The sequence below is a fragment of the Otolemur garnettii genome, unplaced genomic scaffold (genome assembly GCF_000181295.1).
Source record: "Otolemur garnettii isolate 467f Iridium unplaced genomic scaffold, OtoGar3 scaffold00166, whole genome shotgun sequence".
NCBI classification, from domain to species: domain Eukaryota; kingdom Metazoa; phylum Chordata; class Mammalia; order Primates; family Galagidae; genus Otolemur; species Otolemur garnettii.
Window position 1 is genome coordinate 2,170,111 of NW_003852561.1, and position 24,683 is coordinate 2,194,793.

The window sequence follows — 24,683 nt, forward strand, 5'->3', positions numbered from 1 at the left end:
AAAAAAAAAAAAAAATGAAAAAAAGGTATTTAGTTTTGTTTCCCAAAATCAATGCTTAATTAATCTGGAGCTCTTCATATTTAAAATGGTACTAACTTCCAAAATAAGGCAAAAGAGCAATGAGGTCTGATAGCTCCCAACGTTGACTTAGCAGCTGAACTTGTGATTTCACTTACCTCCATCTTCATGGCGATCATAACCATTAGAGAATCTCCAGCTTTCACTTTGTCTCCAGCTTTGACAAACACCTAGAGATTCAGTGTGACAGGTTAATGTTTAGAAACACAGAGGTCCTAGAGATGTTAATGTGCTTCATGGTGGCAACCACTTTGCTATCCATATGTTTCCCATAACACGTAAATTGCAAATATTCATGGTAAAAAATTATTAAACCACTCAGCAGTCCTTCGTGGTCCACAGAGTTCTGTGTAAACAAACAGAAGTAGAGTCTATGTTGTGCTGTTGCCAGAGACAAAAGTACAGATGCAAATAAGGACCTAAAGGTCCGTCTGGCATCTCTGGCACTGCGGTCAGTGGGCAGCACTGACCCCACAAACCACTCAGTTTTGCTTAAGTCAGATGATACACACTTTATATGTCTTGGTTTCCTTTTGTTTTTTTCACGAATGTACAAACATCACCGACAGAGAAGGACTAATACACTTCACTGTCTTTATCACAGACGGGGTGGAGGGATGAGGCTCTTGACTAGGTTTCCAGCTTAGAGTAGTCTGGGTAGTGTTTAAAGTCTTCAGAGCACTGCATGGTTAGCGTGTGGACAAGTCTTCATGTGAGAGAATTAAACTTACTAATAGTCCTGGAACAATATTTCTTTTTTCATTTTTCCATGTACAAATTCACTCATGCATCTCATATGGTTTCACGTCTTTTTGGTTAACATTGTTACCAGCGAGTTTCTGGAGACACTGCACAACAGAGTTAGGTTGTAAAGTCTCTGGGTAGACCAAGTTTGTGAAAAGCAGGAAGTACTCCTCAAAGCCCTGCAAATAACCCAGTCCTAGCAGATGCTTTAGGAGGGCCCAGTGACACTGATGGCCTAGCTTTCGAGGCCAGCGTGGGGAAAATGTGCATCCTTGAATGTCAGACTGACACCTCGTGGGGGATGCCCACACTAGGAGAGGCCTGTGGGGGCTGAAAATAAATGAGTTAAAGGCACATCAGGTCTCTTAGCTCACATTCCTTTGGGGGTACGTTATTTCCAGAGGGAAACACCCACACTATTTATATAGCAATCCTCTTCTTCTTCTTTGGGACCAAGAGTTTATAGTTGAATTTTCATGACTTAAAGGTATTTGAGGAGCCTCTACCGTAGTCAGGTATATAAAAGAGGACTACTGATCAATCGCGATTTGAAGTTATATTAGCATGTGCTATGGTTTGTGTCCCTCCAAAATTCATATATTAAAATCCTAACCCCAAAGGTAACAGTATCTGCAGGTGGGGTCTTTGGGAAGTGATTGTCATGAAAGCTCTGCCCTCATAAATGGGATTAGCACCCTTTGAAAAGAGGCCTGAGAGAGGTCCCGTGCCCCTTTCCCTATGTTGGCTGTTTATGAAGCCAGGAAGCAAATTCTCACCAGATACCTAATTACTGATGCCTTGATCTTGGTTTTCCCAGCTTCTGGAATCATGAGAAATAAATTTCTGTTGTTTATAATCCATCCAGTCTATGCTATTTTGGTATAGCAGCTCAAACAGACTGAGACAGTATGGATCTCAACTCTGAATGTACATGGCAATAATCACCAAACCGCAGTTTTCTTCAACAATACCAATACCAGCCTCTCAAATTTTATTTTAAGACACATTCAATTATGTACATTAATGAAGAATTTCATGGCAAAATTTCTTGCTGTTGAATTTAACATTAAAAACCAGCCTTTTTGAATAATGCCTAGAGAATGAGCACTCCATTTAATTATAAAAAGACAATTTAGATTATTTGTACTTTGATATAAATTCCTACCTTCAAAAACAGCAGTCTTTATCACAAATTAGGTAAATAGGTATTTCCATTGAAGGCTGTAATACAGAACTTGAATTTATAATAGGTCCTACTATCTTCTTAAAATAGATAATGAACAATATTTATTTATTTATGTATTTAAAGATTCATTAAAAGCAGAATACACTTTTTTTTGAGAGAGTCTCATTGTGTTGCCCCAGACTAGCGTGCCATGGTGTCCTAGCTCACAACAACCTCAAACTCCTAGGCTCAAGCCATCCTCTTGCCTCAGCCTCCTGAGTAGCTGGGACTACAGGTGCCTACCATAACAACTTGACTAGTTTTTCTATTTTTAGTAGAGATGGGATCAGGATGGTCTTGAACTCCTGAACTCAAGAAATCCACTTGCCTCTGCCTCTCAAAGTGCTAGGATTACAGGAATGAGCCACGGCAGCTGGCCAATGCATAAGATTTAGAGATGGAAAAGGAGACACACATGGCAAGAGGACTGCTCGAGCCTAAGAGTTGGAGGCTGCTGTGAGCTATGACGATGCCACAGCACTCTACCAAGGGTGACAGAGAGACTCGGTCTCAACAAGCAAACAACAAAACAGAAAGGAGATGTATAATAAAATTCAAGAAAGTCGTTTCTCACGCTTTATTGAACATTATCTTACAGATGTCACATGATTACCTTTTCAATGGTTCCGGTCATAGGAGCAATGGCGCCTCCCTGAGTTCCTTCTGAGCTCAGAGAAGATAAGTATTTGGGGACTGGAATTCCAATCTCAACACTTCCTTCCTATAAGTAGAAAACAAACTGAAAATGGAATCAAGGTCCCATCACTGTCTTTTTACTAATGTACCTGAGGTAATGATTGTTTTAAGCTATTTGTTAACTCTTAGCCATCATTACCACCAGCTTCTAATCTAGCTTTGTGACCTTGAGCAAGTTATTAAACCCCTCTCAGTCTTGGTTTCCCATTAGGGAGGAGTAACAGTATATATGCCTTGCAGGGGATTAAGAGAATTAAAGTACTACATAGACCTGTGCGTAACAGGGAGTCACTGGTTAAGTGTTTCGTCTATGACAGGAGCTGTTTTTAACACGTCACTAATCATCATACCAACTCCCTGAGGAAGGCTCTGCTATTCCTACTATTTATAGACAGGGGACCTATAGCCCAGAGAGTTTTACTGCCCAAAGTCACACAGCTGCTAAATGGCAGGGCCAGGATTTGAACCAAAGCAGCTTCATGTTCTAGAATTCACGCTCTTTACCACTTCATTACACCGCCTCTTCCACCACGTTGTGACAGCACAGTTGACTATGGCAAGGAATGCCTGTACCACGGGATCGTGGACTCCACATATAGTTTAATTAGGAGAACACTAAGGCCATCTCATCATGGAGCCCTGTGAGGCCACAGTCTATCTGATAATCTGTTCTCCTTCTTTGGCCCAGGCAGGACCTTAGGGACACACTGGGTAGGAGGCACCTAGTCAAAACCATGCAAATCCTGCCTCCACTATCCTGTGACTGCCAAGAGGCCACCATTCAGCCCAGCTGCCCTCCCCAAGACTCCTCTCCCAGCTGTATCTCCTCCCGAACCACCAGAGTCCCAGGTGTCAGGAGAATGGTGGTTGGGGAAAAGTGTTCAGGCATCAAAGCCCTGAGAGAATATCACCCACTGGGTAAGGAGACACCAAAGAGCATTGAGACTTGTTTCAGAATTCAGTGAGAATCTGTGTGAACAAAGGGGAAAGGGGTGAGGAAAACTAGAGAGGCAGGAATGTGGCAAAGAAACAGAGTGGAGAGGAACAGGGTGGGGAAAGTCACAGGGGTGGTCGAAGGAAGCAGGGTATTTCTGATGTCTGTCAGTGAAGCCTCTGGTAAGGCAATCTTCCCCCACACCCCAGGAGGGATTTATAAAGAGGAGACTTTACCATGGAAAATAGATAAATAGTGTCTTCCAGGACGATCAGCTTAGTTTTACTAGCAACTCCATTAATAGAACATTTCAGGTAAGTGCAGTCTCCCTCACTATAAAGATCACCAAGGACTTTGAAAGTTTTATCTTCAATCTGAAAAAACAGAAAAATAAGATCTTTAAAGTAAATGAACAATCCTACAGAATCAATAAAATCAGAATCAACTCTTTGCTATTATTACTTTCAAAAGGTAATATATAAAATATTTAAAAACAAGGGAGAGAAAAAGCCATGTAGGAACTTTCCCCCTAAGATTCTTGATCACAACATTTTCAACAATTAAAAGAAAAAAATTATATAACATATCCTTAGTATCATAACACTACAGATACAGGTTCATTTAGGAACATAAAAACAGCACTAAGAATGTGAAAATCTAAATCAATTCAGCAAACTTATTAAAATTAATTTGAGTATATTACGTGCTAGGACTCATTTCCTAAAATCAAATTTAGTATTTCTGTGCCAAAGTCAGTAATAAAAAAAGCCAGAACCACATAATTAGGTGGTATTTCTTTTACCTCATCAAAATGTAGACCTAATTCATGGGTTTCAGTGATGACTTAAGAAGATAAATTGGCTGGAGATTGACCACAATTTTTTAAGAGACTGCATGCTAAAAAACAGACTTCACTCAGTGTTTCAGGGAAGCAGATTAAAAAAAAGGGCATGAGGGTGGCACCTGTGGCTCAAAAGGGTAGGGCGCTGGCCCCATATGCCAGAGGTGCTGGGTTCAAACCCAGCCCCGTCCAAAAAAAGGGGGGAGGGGCATGAAATTTTTCTGTTTTAAATAATATTTTCTCTCAAGAGAAATTTTCCTTATATACATAAAAAACCCTTTTAATCTACTCTCTATATTCTTCATTTTAATTCCTACAATGTTAGAGTAGAAGCCTTGTGGCTATTGTTTTAAAATACATTATGTGTGCTAAGGTGAAACAGGTTATACTGTAATAGTTATGCATTATATATTAGCTCTCATCTGTCCTGAGTTAATGTGACATTTTACTCTGCTTTGTGACCTACTAAGACAGCCATTTGAATGTTTATGAAATTCTCAGGACATAAAGGTTAGATTGGAATTAGTTTTTTAAGATTCATAAGAGGCACATTCTAAAATTATGAATATAGTTCCATAAGCAGATTAGAATAAACTGGCAATTTACTTGACCAAGGGAGAAAAAAAACATCCCAAACCAGAGGCACCAATATGAATTGCATTTGCACATACAAAGGTGGGTAGACTTCCTATGGTTTTCCTGAATCTCAGAGAAAGAAAAACAATGTGTCTCAAAGTGTTGGGAGGTCCAAAGCCGTATTGTTGAATGAATTCATTTTGCAGGATTTGCCATTTCTTGGCTCACAGTAAAAATAATTTATTTTATTCCCTAAATTTGTACCTTACTATAGGAATGTGGTTGGTTTCCCACACTGTTTTTTTTAAAACCTAAAATTTTAGCACTCCATTTTTCCAGTGTACTGGACTTCTTTTATTTATTTATTTTTTAAATATTTAATTTTTTTTTTTTTTTTTTTTTAAGAAATAGAGTCTCACTTTACCACCCTTGGTAGAGTGCCGAGGCATCAGCTCACAGCAACCTCCAACTCCTGGGCATAGGTGATTCTCTAGCCTCAGCCTCACCAGTAGCTGGGACTATAGGCGCCTGCCACAACACCCGGCTATTTTTTGTTGCAGTTTGGCTGGGGCTGGGTTCCAACCCACCACGCTTGATATATGGGGGACAGTGTCCTACTCACTGAGCCACAGGTGCCGCCCTGGACTTCTTTTAATTAAGCGCTGTTGTAAAGTTCACAGTAGGTAGGAATTCTCAAACTGTGACCTGTGAATTCCTTGGGGTGCCCAACACCCTTTTAGGAAGTCCATGAAGTCAAACTATCTACATGCTAAGACTAGGATGTCATTTCTGTTTTTACCCTTATTCTCTCAGTTTCTAGAGGCTGCTGAATATGTGATGCCATTGCTCTGATAACTAATGAGATTGAGAATTGTATAATTTCATTATTTATTTATTTATTTATTTTTTATTGGGACAGAGTCTCACTTTGTTGCCCTCTATAGAGTGTGCTGGCATCAGAGCTCACATCAACCTCAAACTCTTGGGCTCAAGTGATTTTCTTGCCTCAGCCTCCCTAGGAGCTGGGACTAAAAGGCACCCACCACACAATGCCTGGCTATTTTTTGTTTGTTTTTTTAGCAGGTCCAGGCTGGGATTAAACCCATTAGCCCTGGTGTACGTGGCTCGCACCCTAGCCACTGAGATACGCCCCCCCCATATTTGTATAATTTTAAGTTTTAAATTTTTCTCAATTTATATTACAATTTAACAAAAACATTATATTAAAAAATAGGCATAGGACTTCAATAGATATTTCTGTAAAGAATATATACAAAAGACCAATAAACATATGAAAAGATGCTCAACATCATGAGTCATTACAAAATTGAAAGTCAAAGTCACAATCAGATACCACCTCACACCCACAAGGATGGCTATCATTACAAAGATTCAGAGAATAGTAAGCAGTGGCTAGACGTGAAGGAATTGGAACCCTTGTGCACTGTTGGTGGGAGTGCAAAATATGCAGTTCCTATGGCAAAAGGTATGGTGGTTTCTAAAAAAACCAAAATAGAATTAACATATGACCTAGCAATTCCACTTCTGGACATATGCCCCAAAGGATTGTAAACAGCATCTCGAAGAAAGATCTGTACACCCCTGTTCATAGCAGCATTAGTCACAATACCCCAAAGCTGAAAACAGCCCAAGTATGCACTCATAGATGCATGGATAAAGAAAATATGGCATACACATATAACAGAATATTAATCAGCCTTAAAAAGGAAAGAAATTCTGACACAGGCTACCATACAGAAGAACCTTGAAGACATTATGTTAAGTGAAAAAGTCAGTCACAAAGGACAAATACTAAATTATTCTCAGATACCTAGAATAGTCAAATCCACAGAGACAGAAAACAGAATGGTGGTTCCCAGGCGCCTCGTGGAGGGTGTGGAGAAGGAATGGGTACTGTTCCCGCATTACTGAGCAGAATTTTACCTCCACAAGACGAAAAATGCTTTGGAGATGGACACTTGTGATGATTGTACCAAAATTTGAATGTATTTGATGCAATTGAGTTGTGCATGTAAAAATGGCTAAAATAGCAAGTTTTATGGCATATGTATTGTTTTTTTTTTGAGACAGAGTCTCAAGCTGTCACCCTGGGTAGAGTGCCATGGCATCATAGCTCACAACAACCTCAAACTCTTGGTCTTCAGTGATTCTCCTGCCTCAGCCTCCCAAGTAGCTGGGACTACAGTGCCTGCTACAATGCCCGGCTATTTTATTTTTGGTTGTAGTTGTCATTGTTGTTTGGCAGGCATGGGCTGGATTTGAACCCACCAGCTCTGGTGTATGTGGCTGGCGCCCTTGCCTTCTCAGCTACAGGGGCTGAGCCTATGGTATATGTATTTAACTACAATTATAAAAATAATAAGGGCTGGGCACAGTGGCTCTTGCCTGTAATTCTAGCACTTTGGGAAGCTGAGGCAGGTAGATTGCTTGAGCTCAGCCTGATAAAGAGTGAGACCCATCTCTATTAAAAATAGAAAAGCTAGTCGGGTGTTGTGTCGGGCACCTGTAGTCCCAGCTACTTGGGAGGTTGAGGCAAGAGGATTGGTTGAGCCCAAGAGTTTGTGCTTGCTGTGAGCTATGACACCAGGATGCTTTAACAAGAGCAAAAGTGAGATTCTGTCTCAAAAAAAAAAAAATTAAAAATAAATAAAAATGATAAAAAATAAAATTTTCTGAGTTGAATTTTTTAAATGGTAAATATCAATCAGTGCAAGCAGCACAAACAAATGTTCTTTGGCAGGTAGAGGTTCTCAATAATTTTTACGAGTGTATCAGATTCTGGAGGCTACAAATTTGAGAACTGCTACTTCTGATATGAATGCGTGCACATACTTCAGAGGCTTGTTAGCACCTGATTCAAGGCTATTACTTTTTTTTTTTTGAGTAAGACTTTCATTCTGTCATCCTCAGTAGAGTGCCGTGGCGTCACAGCTCACAGCAACCTCCAGCTCTCAGACTTAGGTGATTCTCTTGCCTCAGCCTCCTAAGTAGCTGGGACTACAGGAGCCTGCCCCAAAGCCCGGCTATTTTTTTTGTTGTTGCAGTTTGGCTGGGGTTGGCCTGTGCCCTACTCACTGAGCCACAGGTGCCACCCACTTTTTGCCAAATTTTTACGCTCAAGGAAACTGCAGCCAAACAGAGGGAACAATCAGAAACTATACAGCAAGTAATTTCCCCAAATTGGGTCTGAAATAAAAGCACAATAGTCAAATGCTTAAGAGAAATGAGAGAGTGAAAAGATTCTATTCAATAGGAGAAGGTAAGATTAGCTCTAAACTGTAGAACCAAACCAATAAGGCTTACCTGCATGCTATATGATCCATCACAGTGATATGTTACAGCTATTGCTACATCTTTACAGAAAAGGGAAAAAAAGAAAAAAAAATTAGAAAACATTCACATATTCAGTCACTGAGAGATGTCAAAAATCTTACTTTTGGGTGGCACCTGTGGCTCAGTGGGTAGGGCACCAGTACCATATACCAGGTGGCGGGTTCAAACCTGGCCCCAGCCAAACTGCAACAAAAAATAGCTGGGCATTGTGCAGGCACCTGTAGTCCCAGCTACCTGGGAGGCTGAGGCAAGAGAATCACTTAAGCCCAAGAGCTGGAGGTTGCTGTGAGCTATGACGCCACGGTACTCTACTGAAGGCGATAAAGTGAGTCTCTCTCTAAAAAAAAAAAATCTTACTTTCAACCTAAATAACTATTCAAAGGGACAACAACATCTTTTAACTCCCTGGAATTGAGCATTTTTTTCCTCAGAAATACATCTGTCAAGCAGCTTTTAATAAAGATGAATTTCAAAATTTTCTCCTTTAAAAACGGAGTTGTAGATAATTTAAGGTTGTGGGATACTTTAGAAACTCATCCAACAAAAAGAAGCTTCAGTGTTACAATAGAAAATGCAATAAATTGGTAAAGAGGAGTTTTGGTTTAAGACTGAAACCTGCCATCTGATCACTTCTGTGATTTTGACTAAGTCACTAATCTCTGAGCCTTGATTGTCTGCAAACATAACATCTGGCTCGCCACCCAGAGCACAGTGGTTACAGAGCTGGCCACATGCACTGAGGCTGGCAGGTTTGAAACCAGCCCGGGCCAGCTAAACAACAATGACAACTGCAACAAAATAGCCGGGTGTTGTGGCAGGCGCCTGTAGTTCCAGCTACTCAGGCATGAGAGTCACTTAAGGCATGAGAATCACTTAAGCCCAAGAGTTTGAGGTTGCTGTGAGCTGTGATGCCACAGCACTCTACCCAGGGTGACAGCTTGAGACTCTGCCTCAAAAAAAAAAAAAATCTATTAAATAAAAGTGAAAGTGCTGTATAAACTGGCTGTAAGACTACAAGGATAATAAGTTATTCATGTCACAGGCACACCTCATTTAATTGTGCCTCACACATACTAAGACTTTCACACATGCAAGGTTTGTGGAAACCCTGGATCAAGCAAGTCTATCGGCACCATTTTCCCAACAGCAGGTGCTCACTTCATGTCTCTATGTCACATTTTGGTAATTCTTGTAATATTAAAATTTTTTTGTCATTATTACTATCTTACTGAGCTGTACTCAGTGATCTTTGATGTCACTGTTGTAATGGTTATGGGGCACCATGAACCACACCCATGAAAGACTGGTCAATGTTTTTATTTTTTTGAGATAGACTCTCCTTCTGTCATCCTGGGTAGAGTACCATGGCGTCATCACAGCTCACAACAACCTCAAACTCTTGGGTTCAAGTGAACTTCCTGCTTCAACCTCCCAAGTAGCTGGGATGGCATGTGCCCACCACAATGCCTGGCCAGTTTTTCTACTTTTAGTAGAGAGGGGGTCTTGTTCTTGCTTAGGCTGGTCTCGAACTCTTGAGCTCAAGCAATCGGCCCCATGTCAGCCTCTCAGAGTGCTAGGATTATAAGCGTGAGGTGCCATGGAGTATATCCTTTTTTTTTTTGCAGTTTTTGGCCAGGGCTGGGTTTGAACTTGCCACCTTTGACATATGGGGCCAGTGCCCTACTCCTTTGAGCCACAGACACCACCCTTTTTTTATTGTTGGGGATTCATTGAGGGTACAAGAAACTAGGTTACACTGATTGCATTTGGCAGGTAAAGTCCCTCTTACAATCGTGTCTTGCCCCCCAAAAGTTGTGTCACACACGAAGACCCCACCTCCCTCCTTCTCTCAAGTGTATTCTTTTTTTTTATTCTTTCTTTTGATCAACATAATTTAAATATGGAAGTTTAACTATAGGTTCAAGTGAGCCACGAGATAAAAAAAGGTTGAAAACACTGGCATATTGGATGGGGTCAGAGCAACGTGCTCCACAAAGAGGAATAATGGGTAAGGAGGTAAGGTTGGGTTCGACTGGTCAATGTCGTGGGTGTTCTGACTGCTCCATTTTTTTTTTTTTTGGAGACAGAGTTTCTAAACCCTTTATCACCCTCGTTAGAGTACCATGGCGTCACAGCTCACAGCAACCTCCAACTCCTGGGCTTAGGCGATTCTCTTGCCTCAGCCTCCCGAGTAGCTGGGACTTCTGGCACTTACCACAAGGCCTGGTTACTTTTTTGTTGCAGTTTGGCCAGGGGTGGGTTCGAACCCATCACCCTTGGTATATGGGGCTGGCTCCTTACCCACTGAGCCACAGGTGCTGCCCTGTGCTGCTCCATTTTTTGACCAGCTCTCACTTCTCTCCTGTCTCCCCACCTCCCCTTGGGCCTCCCTAATCCCCAAGACACAAAATACTGAAATTAGGTCAAATCATAACCCTGCAATGACATTCAAGTGCTCAAATGAAAGGAAGAGTCACACAACTCTTACTTTAAATCAACAGCTAGAAATGATTAATCTTAGGCATATCAAAAGCCGAGAGAGGCTGCAAGCTAGGCCTCTTGTGCAAAACAGTTAGCCAAGTTGCAAACGCAAAGGCAGTTTTTTTTTTTTTGGCTGGGGCTGGGTTTGAACCCGCCACCTCCGGTATATGGGGCCGGCACCCTACTCCTTTGAGCCACAGACGCCGCCTGCAAAGGAAAGTTTTTTTTTTTTTGTAGTTTGTTGCCCTCGGTAGACTGCCGTGGCATCATAGCTCACATCAACCTCAAATTCTTGGGCTCAATAGATCCTCTTCCCTCAGCCTCCTGAGTGGCTGGGACTACAGGCGCCCACCACAATACCTAGGTTAGTTTTTCTATTTTTAGTAGAGACAGGGTCTTGCTCTTGCTCAGGCTGGTTTCCAATTCCTGAGCTCAGGTAATCCACCCACCTCAGCCTACCAAAGTGCTAGTATTACAGGCAAGAGCCACTGCACCAGGCTAAAAGTTCTTGAAGTAAGTTAAAAGTACTACATTATTCCAACAAACAGACAAATGATAAGAAAGCAAACAGCCTTATTGCTGCTATGGAGAAAGATTTAGTGGTCTTCATAGAAAATCAAACAAACCATAACATTCCATTATGTCAAAGCCTAATCTACACCAAGGCCCTAACTATCTCCAATGCTATAAAGGCTGCAAGAGGTGAGGGAGCTGCAAAAAACAATTTGACGCTAGCAGAGGTTTAAGGAAAGAAGCCATCTCAATAACATGTAAGTGCAAGGTGAAGTAGCAAGTTATCCAAAGACCTAGCTAAGATCATTGATACTGAACAACAGATCTTTCAAGATAGACAAAATAAGCTTCTATTGGAAGAAGATGTCATCTAGGACTTTCAAAGCTAGAGAGAAGTCATTGCCTGGCTTCAAAGGATAGACTGACTCTCTTGTTGGGGGCTAAGGCATCTGGTGACTTTAAGTTGAAGCTAGTGTTCATTTACCATTCTGAAAATCCTAGGCTCCTTAAAAATGATGCCGACACTCCCTGGGTTCTATAAATGGAACAACAAAGCCTAGATGACAGCACATCTGTTTTCCACATGGTTTACTTAGTATTTTAAGCCCACTATTGAGACCTACTGCATAGGAAAAAAATTCTGTTCAAAATATTATTGCACATTGACAGTGCACCTAGTCACCCAAGTTCTAATAGAGATGTTTTCATGCCTTCTAACATAACATACATTCTGTAACCCATGGGTCAAGGGGTAATTTTGACTTTCAAGTCATATTATTTAAGAAATACATTTTGCAAGGCTATAGTTGCTATAGATAGTGATTCCTCTGATAGACCCAGGCAAAGTAAATTGAAAATCTGGAAAGGATACACCATTCTACATACCACTGACAACATCTGTGATTCACAGGAGGCAGTCAAAATATCAACATTAGTGGGAGTTTAGAGGAAGCTGATTCCATTCCTCAAGAATGACTTTCAGAGGCCAGGTGCGGTGACTCATGCCTATAATCTTAGCACTCTGGGAAGCCAAGGTGGGGGCATTGCCTGAGTTCAGGAGTTCAAGATCAACCTGAGCAAAAGCGAGACCCCATCTCTGCTAAAAAGGGAAAACCTAGCTGGGTGTAGTGGTGTGCAACTGTAGTCCCAGCTACTCAGGCGGCTAAGGCAAGGGGATTGCTTGAGCGCAAGAGTTTGAAGTTGCTGTGAGCTATGATGCCATAGCACTCTACCCAGGGCTACAGAGTGAGACTCAAGAAAAAAAAAAGACTTTGAGGTGTTCAAGACTTTAGTGTAGGATGTCACTGCAGTTGTGGAAATAGCAAGAGAAGCAGAACTAGAAGTAGAGTGTGAAGACGTGAGTGAATTGCTGCACTCTGAGGAGCAAACTTGAATGGGTGAGGTGTTACTTCTGATGGATGAACACAGAAAGACATTTCCTAAGATGGAATCTACTGGTCAAAAGGCTATGAACATTGTTGAAATGAGAACAAAAGACACAGAATATCGCATAAACTTAGTTGAGAAAGCAGGGGCATGGTTTTAGAGAATTAACTGCAATTTTGAAAGTTCTACTAGGGGTAAAATGCTATCACACAGTATCACATGCTGCAGAGAAATCTTTTTTTTCTCTTTTTTTGAGACAGTCTCACTTTGTCACTCCCCACCCCCACCCGAGATATGGCATCATAGCTCACACCAACCTGAGACCCCTGGCTCAAGCAATTCTCTTGCCTCAGCCTCCAAGTAGGAGGGATTACAGGTGCCTGGCACAACGCCTGGCTATTTTTAGAGGTGGGGTCTTGGTCTTGCTCACGCTGGTCTCAAACCTGTGAGCTCAGGCAATCTACCTGCCTCAGCCTCCCAGGGTGCTAGGATTATAGGTGTGAGCCACCGTGCCTGGCCTCCATCCTGGGTTTTGACAGAATGATTTTACAAAATTACAAAACTAAAAATGTTCACAAAGTCAAATGCTAAAGTACATAAACTCCAGAGCCTGCACTATTGACCACTATGCCATCCGACTTCCCAATGTATGCACTTCCAAATTAGAAATTCCTAAAGAGAAAAAAATAGGGACAAAGACATTTTTTTCCTCTTTTCCAAATCACTCAGCATAGTTATTTTTTCAAAAACTTTGTAATGAATGTATGAATGAATGAAACTTCTCCGCAAGAAACCATGTCAATAGGCTTTAATTCTTATTAGGAGAAAATGCCCGCAATTACATTAGAAAGTTTTCTTTCAATTTATGAAATATGATAAGTATTTAACTGACTTGAATGCTAGTCAAATCATATTTTATTTATTTACTTTTTAGAGACAGAGTCTCACTTTGTCACCCCTGGTAGAGTGCTGTAATGTCACAGCTTACAGCAACTTCAGACTCTTGGGCTCAAGCGATTCTCTTGCCTTAACCTCCCAAGTAGCTAGGAATACAGATGCCTGCCACGATGCCCAGCTACTTTTTTTGTTGCAGTTGTCATTGTTGATTTTAGCTGGCCCAGGCTGGATTCAAACCCACCAGCTTCAGAGTATGTGGCCAGCACCCTATCCACTGAGTACAGGAGCCACCTTGACTCACATTTTACATTATTATAGAGCAATTGAACTTGTTCTCTCTACCCTTGATATCTTGTCCTCCACAAGAGAACTTTAAACAACCGCTTATATATTTAATAAGGCGTGACAGTTTAATGTGGTAGATTAGAATTTTTTAAAGACTCATTTATATAACATTTCTAAAGGCTATTAGATATAGACTTGGATCATTTTCATAGAATACTGCCAAAAGGGTGTAGTGAACACTAAGCATTAATAAATTATGTACTTATGAATTAAAAGATTTTTTAATCTCCCAAAATGTAGTATAATCAAAACACTCCTCAGTGCTTTAGTGAAGATCCTCATCAAGTAACACAGCTGACTCATATGAAATACAACCATACCTGCAATTCTGTTTAATTCAGGTGAAGAGACCATTGAAACTTTATTGCTTTTGATACTTGCATTCAGCACATAGGAGTCTAGAGTAAAATACTCCCAGATTTGGGGGACTTTTTTGCAGTTTTCGCGGGGGCCGGGCTTGAACCTACCACCCCCAATATATGGGGCCCATGCCCTACTCCTTGAGCCACAGGCGCTGCCTGAGGGGGACTTTTTTGGAAATGAAATAAGTAAACATACCAGCATAAAATGGATGGGTTAACCATTTGCAGAATGGTACTATGTAAGGAATATTTACAAATTGTCTTTATGAAGGCTTGGTGATCAACCCAATGCACTTAAGGTAATGACCATCTAGGCTCAGGGTCGAAAATAATTAAAAAGCTGTAATCTGGCTCGGTGCCTGTGGCCCAAGTAGCTAAGGCACCAGCCAAATACACCTAAGGTGGCGGGTTCAAATCCAGCCTGGGCTCGCCAAAACAACGACGGCTGCAACCAAAAAATAGCTAGGTGTTACGCCGAGCGCCTGTGGTCCCAGCTACTTGGGAGGCGGAGGCAGGAGACTCACTTGAGCCCAGGAGTTGGAGGTTGCTGTGAGCTGTGATGCCACGGCACTCTGCCCAGGGTGACAGCTTGAGGCTCTGTCTCAAAAAATAAATAAATAAATAAATAAATAGCTGTAATCCAGTCACTTTTTGTGAATGAAGGATGTGGATGTTTTCAAAGAGCTGAAGAAAAAAATTCTCTTCTATTCAGGAAAGAGGAGCTGTGATCTGCTGGCAAGAGGACTCTGCTCTACCCGGGAGGCACACTTTTGTACCAGAGCTGGCGTAGTTCAACGACACCTCACATTCAAGGTTATCCCACACTCTCAGCTCTGACTCTGTGCCCATCTGGCTTCCCAGGCCAAGTGACCTACAGCACAAGGGAGACAGTCACCAGCTGTCACAGGATTCTGGTCCCTCTGTAGCCAAAAATTTATAAACTGCCTTCTGGCTTAGGTGTCAGCCTTTCCTGACTTCAGTTAAATAAATCAGTCCCTAACTTGAACCTACTCAAATTAATTTGCAATCAAAAATCACTTTTCCACTAGAGAACTTTTAGAAATAGCATGGCAGTCAACGTCAAGAAGAGTGGGTATCAGTTCGGTTCTGCCAGTCCTTAGCCTGGAGAAAGCTGCTTCCCTGTTGAGCCTCCTCTCTCCTGCCTTCATCATCCAGAGGTGGGAGTAACAGTCACTCCCCTTCATCAAGTTGTTGTAAAGATAAAAATTCACATGTGATGAGACAGTTAATTACAGTGCTGTAGTGACCCATTTCCATGTGAAACACCCCAAACACTGCCTGAGCAGTGGGAAATCTCTCTCTGATACAGTTTTGATATTTGTTTTTCTTATTTAAATAATACACTCTTTATCTTTGAAGGAATAATTTTAAGACTGAGATGAAAAAAAATAAAAAAAAAACTCTGTATCATTACAGAGAGTGTAAATAGAAAACTGCAAAGCACGGAAAAGTACAAAGAACTGGGGGAAAAGAGATTGCCTCAGATTCTACTAACCAACGGGAACCTTGTTAACATGCTGGCTTGTTTCATTTCAGCTGTTTTGCTACATATATTTTAAGACATATTTTTAGAATATTTACAAAATACATCAAAGTATAAAGAAGGAAAGCAAATACCATTAATTCTTCTACCCACAGCCTATGAGTTGTATTATTTTGGCTTATTTCCTTCTGATGTTTAAGCGATAGGCATTTAAAAATACGACCAGGCTGCGCCCTCTTTTTCAGGTTAATGTGATGCATTTCTATGACTCACATTTCTCTTTTAATGAAACATTACTTACTATTTTTATCATCTCTCAGAGTCATGTTTCTGGTGTAAGAGATATTCAGTCTTCTTCCACTGCTAGATGAAAATGGAGAGAACGGATCTAGAAAAAATTTGGAATTCAATAACAAATTTATGAGTATCACCCCAATAAATTTATACTTTACAAAAGAAAATATAAAACATAGGTCCTAAATATATGTTCTTTGTTCATCTAATTGTTTAATTTAAGTAGATATTTTCATTTATATCTTAGAAAATTTTGTGTGAAAATCCCAGCTTCTCTTGAAGAATTAGAATATTTGCATAAATTCTCATCCTCTGACGGCATAAACTGCACAAAAGTCACCCCCTTTTGATAGCACAAATGCAGTCCAGTTGACCAAAATTTCTACCAGTCGTTTTATCCAGGAGCTGCAGTGTAGCTAAACCGAAGCAATTTATTCTTAAATTTTAAGAAGGAAGGTGAGAGTAAGAGGACACTCCTTCCTAAGAATGAGGAAATACCACATGGGGCATATTTAGATGCATTTTCATTCAACATAAAAGGATGAAATGAGGATAGAACTCATGCCTCCTAAAGATGTAGTTTAAAACTCATAACGTATCTTGATAACTAGATAGAGGGCGTATCAGATATTAAACTGATAAGAACAGATACTACACTTGATCTTAGCCAAAATGCCGAGAAGCAATTTGATAACTATCTTGAATGGATCTAGAAATTAAAGATTCTAATAATAGGCTTCCATAATAACACATGATCAGTATCTCTTATCTGAAATGTTTGAGAACCGAAGTGATTTGGATTTCAAACTTTTCTGGATTTAGGAATATTTGCATTATATTTCAATGAGTATTTTCTTTGAGTGTCATGTTGGTGCTCCAAAAGTTTCAGATTTTGAGCATTTTGGATTTGGGATGCTCAACCTATATAGGATAATGTAATTATCCTGTATTAATGAGATAAATAGAATAGTTTTTTATGAATCAGTTTGCTCTAAACCAATTAGCCTGGTCAGAGTTAGCCTGGCAAATATTATGGAACAATTTGGGAAAGCTCAGATCTTGGATTAATTTAGAAAAAATAACTTCTTCTTCTTCTTTTTTTTTTTTTTTTGCAGTTTTTGGCTGGGGCTGGCTTGAACCTGCCACCTCCAGTATATGGGGCCGGTGCCCTATTCCCTGAGCCATAGGCGCCAGCCTAGAAGAAAGAACTTTTTAATGGACAGCTGACTAAAACTATAAGCTACCCTATGAGATAGTGAATTTCTACCTTCCTAAGGAGTTAGGAAGAGGCTGGGACAACTTAGTAGGAATAGTGAAGTAGGGATGTGTTATGTACGTGATGAATCATGGCCCTGGGCCTTCCTGATGGGAAGATGCTATGATTCTACTAAGCACCTAAGTTTCTAGTTAGACAAAAATTTTATCATGGCATGGAAAGAGAGGAAGAAGTAGCTCAACAGTAAATCATGTGCAAGCCAAAGGAATCTGAGAGGCCGGTGTTGCCGTATCCTCAGAGGATACGACAAAGCAGACCACGAAGAGTACAGAACAAGAGGAGTCCCAGGAAATCAGCTCCAGACGAGGGAAGAGCTGGGGCTTGGCTGAGACCCATTTCTACAATGTTAAGTCATTAGTTAAACAACACTTGTTGGTGTGTTCATGATATGCGAAGAATTCATCTTCATACTATAAAACACACCTGCAGAGGAAGAGAGGCAAGAATGACCTAGAAAAAGAAAGCCTGTTCAATGATGATGGCTGATAACACTTGACGAGCAGAGGAAAGGGGAAAGCCTCTACCTTGTGTCTGCAGTCTGAACTCATCAGTCATGGCTTTCTCCTTGAGGATGAGGCCCAGAGCTGCCTGGCACAAGAACTCTTTGGCTGCAGCCTTCCGATTGGGTAACAGGTCTTTTTGGTGCTGAGGGATGAAATTAGTGTGCACATTCCCAGCTTCAAACTCTGGGTGGCCAGACAGGTTGAGTAAGAAGTCAATGTTGGTGTGCAGTCCAACAATCTAGGGAGAGAATAAAGGCCCAGTTCCTACCGAGTAAGGGAAACAATGTATTCAGAAACACATCTGCTCCTTTTTCTATTTTCTACTGTGGGCAACACTTAGGAAAAATTAAAAACCTATGAAGATACCATGTGGCAACAGGACAACTCTCAGGAAAAAGACAAAACAAAACAAAAAATCACCTCACTATCACTATATTTGGATTTAACACTTAAAATTATATTTTTATATAATAAAAAGGATGTAGGAAATGGTATTACAGTAGGTAGCATCTTTAATTAACTCAGGTTAGGAAAGTGGTAAATGTTAAGAAACAGAAACAAAATTCATTCACAAGATACTGAAGATTTGGAGTTCAGAACACTCCTACAAAATAGGAAGACTGCAAACAGCGGGCAGGGTTGTTATACCGTGGACGGGATGGGATTAAGTGATCTCAGATGAGCTTTTTTCCAACAATACTAAAACCTAAATTCTATAAACTGATATAAAAATAAAAAAGGTATAAAATTCACCCAAATACACCCCATTAACAGAATCAAAAGTCAGATCAGCTGTAGACTTCGGTTCATGTATTTATTTATTCATCCATCCGCCCATTCTTTCATTCATCTACCGGCCACTCATTGAGCACCTTTTCGGGGCCAGGCTCTGATCTAGCCACTGGAAATGTAAGAGGTGAAGTTCCCATCTCACAGAGTGTACATTCCAGGGAGACAAGTGAAATCTACAACGAATATCTAATATAGTGTTACACGCTGTGAAGAAAACTAAGGCTTGGGCGGTGCCTGTGTCTCAGTGAGTAGGGTGCCAGCCCCATATACCAAGGGTGGCAGGTTCAAACCTGGCTGGCCCCAGCCAAACTGCAACAACAAAAAAATAAAAATAAAAAAATAAAATTAAGGCTGGCTAAAGGAACAGAAAAGAACAAGGGCACTATCTGAAATGGGGTGTTCTGGGAAAGGAGTTGGAGGACATAAGCAGGGCCAAGAACAGCAAGACCTGTGATCTTGTGGGGAAAGAACATTCTAGAAGACAGGACAGAAACACACAGCTCCACGCTGGCTGAATACGAGAAATGGCAAGGAGGCCAGTGGCTGCAGCCAGAGATCTGAGGTCAGATCAACATAGAACAAGTTGAATATCATCTATGAAGCTAATCAATGTGGTTATAGGATTTTCTACACCAAGAAATAAACATTCTGCAAAAAATTAACAAACTCTATCAAATGGATAAAACTGAATGATTATTTTCCTTTGGAGAAAAATTACCAGACTGCTTATGTGGCTGGTCTTATCTATGGAATGGACAGGATTTCATTGAAATACAGCACTGACACAGTTTTAGTTCTGAAGTCTTGCTTTTATAACTGAAATCAAGAACTCTCTAAAAGCTATTCTGACCCATAGGAAATTCCCTCACGTAAAATTATTTTGTTTGTGGGGCAATTGGTAGACACAGGAAAATAAGGTGATAAGACTGAGGCTCTGGACAAAAATGAAGGCTGACCTTTGGTCCTGACCAAATGCATCAAGGTCATTAACATGGCCCCAGATCACTCACATTGTACTGACGAAGGCTGTACCTCAGCTTCGTCAAGGCCACCTGGCGATCTGCAGCCCATACAACCAGCTTCGCAATCATGGGGTCATAATGCACTGAAACTTCATCTCCTGAAAGTGAAAAAAACCACAGTAACTTCTCAAAGTCAAATTAAAGACATAAAACACGACAAGCTAGACACGTTGTTACATCCATTTCACTCAGTCCTCACAAACTTCTACATGATACGTCCCACTACCACTAATATTCTTGAGGAAACTGAGGCTCAGAGAGGTTTAAAAACTTGTCCAAAATCCAAGGAAAATGTGGCCATCCAAGAACACCAGGCCCTAAAGCGGAGACACACAGGCTGGCTTTCCCCACCTGTCTTCTTGCCAATGTTCTTTTCTCATTGTGGAGGTCAACACAAACTCCCTCTCACTCTCACAGAATGTGCACTTCCTGCCCTTAGCAGTCCCCGCCCTCTGCGCTCAGTAAGTCAGTATAACAATCCTCTGCCTGTAGCATTGTTGGGAGGAGTGACAATGAAGTGCCACACCTGGCAGGACTGATGACTGTATGGCTGCTACATTACTATGATGGCTACAGACCTAGAGAACAAGAATCTAAACCACAGCTCATCCTACTGGGTAGAAATGGTCCAGTGGAAGGAAGTGGTGTGCTGTAGAGAACACTGCTCTAGGGCCTTTTCATGATTTGGGTGGGGTCTGTGACCTTTCTGAACCCCAGGGCCTCATCCATAAGATTAGAAAATACCCGCAGTGGAAAAGAAGGAACTTGTGGAGCAAGCAGAGCCAAGACGACAAGTTAAAAACTTCACCGACTTCTAAGTCTTGCTGTGGCTTTGCCAGAGCTCTCATGATGCTGCCATTTGTCATTAAGAAGCCCTAGTTCCCCATTTTGGCTTTCTCATGAACCTCTCCAGCCACATCTCCAAGCCTTCACCTTTCTGAGCCCTTTTCTCCAGCCACATATTTTCATACTCTTCTTTGAGCACATCTTTAATACTTTTTTTCTTCACTCTTCTTTAGGCTGTTAACTCTGCCTGCAGAAATCTACTTCAGATAGATCTACTCTTAACTCGTCCTGATTATATCAGCCGACGTAAGCTCTTAGTCTTGAGAACTGCTACATCCATCACTGTAGCATCTGAGTTAAGATGAAGGGTCAGAGGTGGCCCAGTGTCAGGCTCCGGAGCCAGACTGCCTCGTCTGAATCTTGGCTCCAACGGTGACCAGGACAAGTCACCTAACTGCTCTGTGCTTCAGTTTCCTTATGGAGAAAACGGGGATGAGGATAATGCCGACTGACAGTATAACTCTCGTGGCTAAATCACCAGAAGAGCTGCTGTGCGTGGAAAGCCTTAAGGAGCTGTTAGTGTGACCACTGTTATAAACCATACGCTGAACTATGTTAGCTCTTGCACTGTTTCTGTTAAACTGTAATTTATTACTTTTTATTATTGTTTAGCTTATACTAAGCTTATATCTTAATTCTCCAACTTGGCTTTATGTTATGTTCCTTGAAAGCAGAGTGCTTTGATCATAGCAAAAATCAGTCACCTTAAATCACTTTCTTTTTTTTTTTTTTTGAGACACAGTCTATCTCTCCGGGCAAAGTGCCATTACATCATCACAGCTCTCACCAACCTCAAACTGTTGGGCTCAAGAGACCCTCTTTCCTCAGTCTACTGAGTAGGTGGGACAACAGGCACCTGCCACAATGCCTGGCTAGTTTATCTTTTTCTATTTTTAGTGAAGACGGGTTCTCTCTCTCTTGCTTAGGCTGGTCTCAAACTCCTCAGCTCAAGCAATCCACCCACATCGGCCTCCCAGAGTGCTAGGATTACAGGTGTGAGCCACTGAGCTATCCACTTTAAATCACTTTTGGAATTAGGCAAATAAATTAGTAAAACAGTACCCACAAAATATTTCTTGGTTAGGTTTGACTAAGCACCACTGCCTTTCAAAACAAGAATGCATTGTTTATTCTTTACTTATTTTTGAGACAGAGTCTCACTCTGGTGCCTGAGTAGAGTTTTATGGTGTCATAGCTCACAGCAACCTCAAACTCCTGGGCTCAGAGTGATCTTCTTGCTTCAGTTTTTCTACTTTTACTAGAGACTGAATCTCCCTATTGCTGAGGCTGGTCTTGAACTCCTGAGTTCAAGCAATCTACCTACTTGTCAGCTTCCCAGAGTGCTAGGATTATGGATGTTAGCCATCACAGCCTTTAGTTGTTTAAAAAGTAACTATTCAAGAAGGAAAAAATAAAGTTAATGAGAAATCAACTAAATCTTTTATTTTAAAACATTCTGGACATTTCTATAAGTTTCAGGAATAAGACTCTATCCAAGGCTCAGCAACTATGGCTCAAGCAGCTAACACACCAGCCACGTACACAGAGCTGGTAGGTTCGAATCCAACCTGGGCCCACCAAACAACAATGATGGCTGCAACCAAAAAATAGCTGGGCATTTAGTCCCAGCTACTTGGGAGGCAGAGGCAGGAGACTCGCTTGAGCCCAGGAGTTGGAGGTTGCTGTGAGCCCTGATGCCATGGCACTCTATCCAGGGCGACAGCTTGAGGCTCTATCTCAAAAAACAAAACAAAAAAAAAACAAACAAAAAAAGACTGTCCAAAAATAATAACACAATAACATTTTAACAAGAATGAGACATTTTGTTTTATTTCACTTTACCTTGCCGAACTCCAGTTTCAATCCTAGTGGAATGGTCTGCTGGAGGGGTAGAGAGATGTATCAATGGCCCAGCCCCTGGCATGAAGTTATTTTGGGGATCTTCTGCATATATTCTAGCTTCAAAGGCATGTCCTTGCAGAGTGATTTCTTCCTGGCTCAAAGGAATCTTCTCTCCTGCTGCAATCTGGTAATAGAAGAACAGTGGTTCTTTTTTTTTTTTTTTTTGAGACAGGGCCTCAAGCTGTCCCCCTGCGGAGAGTGCCACGGCATCATAGCTCACAGCAACCTCCAACTCCTGGGCTCAAGCGAGTCTCCTGCCTCTGCCTCCCAAGTAGCTGGAAACACAGGCACCCACCACAACACCTGGCTATTTTTTTGGTTGCAGCCGTCACTGTTGTTTTTGGCAGGCCCAAGCTGGATTTGAACCTGCCACCTTAGGTGTATGTGGCTGGTGCCTTAGCCACTTGAGCCACAGGCACCGAGCCAGAACAGTGGTTCTTATGAAAAGTTCCTGCACAGCAGCTACAGACTTAGAAGTTAATGGTCTTGCTTTGTTCCTATGTAAAATATATATTTGGATTTTGCAGTAAAGCCAAATAAAAACTTATTTTATCTACTCACTAGAGTATTGGGGAAAACAAAAATATTAAAAAAAAATAGATGCAGAGGCTCACACCTGTAATCCTAGCATTGTGGGAGGCTGAGGCAAGTGGACTGCCTGAGCTCAGGAGTTTAAGACTAGCTGAGCAAGATTGAGACCTCACCTCTTAAAAAAAACAGTAGCCAGGTGTTGTGGCGGGCACCTGGTCCCAGTTACTTGGGAGGCTGAGACAAGAGGATTATTTGAGCCCAAGAGTTTGAGGTTGCTATGTGCTAAGATGCCACACCACTCTACTGAGGGCAACAAGGTGAGACTCTGTCTCAAAAAAAAAAAAATAGATATAGGCTGGGCATAGTGGCTCACATCTATAATCCCAGTAGCACTTTGGGTGGCTGAGGTGGGAGAATTTCTTAAGGCTAAGAAGTCACAGCCAGCCTGAGCAATATAGAGAGACCCCCTAGCGCTCTCTCATTCTCTCTCTGTCTCTCCTTCTCTCTATGTATCTATATCTATATCTATATCTATCTCTATATATATTAATTAGCCAGGCATGGTAGTACATGTCCACAGTCCCAGCTATTCTGGAGGCTGAGATAGGAGCATGGCTCCAGCTTAGGATTTGAAGTTGCAGTAAGCAATAATGCTACTGTACTCTAGCCAAGCAAAAGAGTGAGACCTTGTCTCAACAAAACAAAATAAAAACCACACACACACACCCCAGATAGAGTTTGGGAATACACACACATACCCTAGATACAGTCTGGGAATCAAAACTGTATCTGGGGTGTGTGTGTGTGGTAATAGTTACAATGGCTTTCTAGAGTTTTATCTTTTTTTCTTTTTTTAAATTTGGAACTAAAAACAGGATTATGTTTATTGAGGGCAAGGGGATGCAAACAATGTAAAAATCAAAAGCTCATCTGGCATTCAAGTTCTCTGCTTGACAAATGGGAGCTGGATTTTATTTGTATATATTCTAAGGATCCTGATCTGCTCATGAAATCCTTATCCAGGGAGAAGCTGTGGGGCAGATGTCTGACGCAATCCTTTGAGAGAACACTTTTCAGTGCAGAGTAATTGCTCGGTTCTGCCTACTTCTTGCCCTTCTGCTTCATGTGTACTACAAAATAGTCGTTGCACCCGATGGTGAGGCCCGCAATTAGGGAAAAGGAGCTCTGGAAGCCACTTGCCATCTTGGCACTGGTCCCGGGCCTTCTAAGGCCAGAGGGTCTTTTTGATTTTCCAGAAATCCCAGGAACTCCTTCTCATGAGCACTCTGAGGTCCTCCTTTGTTAAGTAGCCTTTATCTCCGGCAAGTTTGTGAAACGTGAACATCATGGTTTCCATGGCGTGCTTCATCTGAGATGGCATTTTGGTGAGGTCTACTGAAGTCTGAGCCGAGAGGTGCAGCGGACTCTAGCTAGCTGGGGCATGAGGTTAGAGTTGTTTTTTTTGTTTGTTTGTTTTTTTAGACAGAGTCTTACTTTATCAGCCTTGGTAGAGTGCCGTGGCATCATATCTCACAGTAACCTCAAACTCCTGGGTTAGGCAATTCTCTTGCCTCAGCCTCC

At 41.4% G+C, this 24,683-nt stretch overlaps 1 protein-coding gene and 1 pseudogene across 1 annotated transcript in view; both read right to left on the bottom strand.

Moving 5' to 3' along the window:
- MCCC1 (methylcrotonoyl-CoA carboxylase 1) overlaps positions 1 to 24,683 on the bottom strand; it is a 66,683-nt gene that overhangs the window by 1,946 nt on the left and 40,054 nt on the right. Inside the window, exons 8-15 of the mRNA XM_023519260.1 lie at positions 22,512 to 22,695; positions 19,812 to 19,921; positions 18,031 to 18,247; positions 16,238 to 16,324; positions 8,419 to 8,468; positions 3,914 to 4,051; positions 2,661 to 2,768; positions 177 to 248 (exon numbers count right to left, since the gene is read on the bottom strand). Of these exons, the coding sequence (XP_023375028.1) occupies positions 177 to 248; positions 2,661 to 2,768; positions 3,914 to 4,051; positions 8,419 to 8,468; positions 16,238 to 16,324; positions 18,031 to 18,247; positions 19,812 to 19,921; positions 22,512 to 22,695 (966 nt within the window). The remainder of the gene's footprint in view (positions 1 to 176; positions 249 to 2,660; positions 2,769 to 3,913; positions 4,052 to 8,418; positions 8,469 to 16,237; positions 16,325 to 18,030; positions 18,248 to 19,811; positions 19,922 to 22,511; positions 22,696 to 24,683) is intronic.
- Positions 16,767 to 16,917, bottom strand: LOC111728541 (annotated as a pseudogene).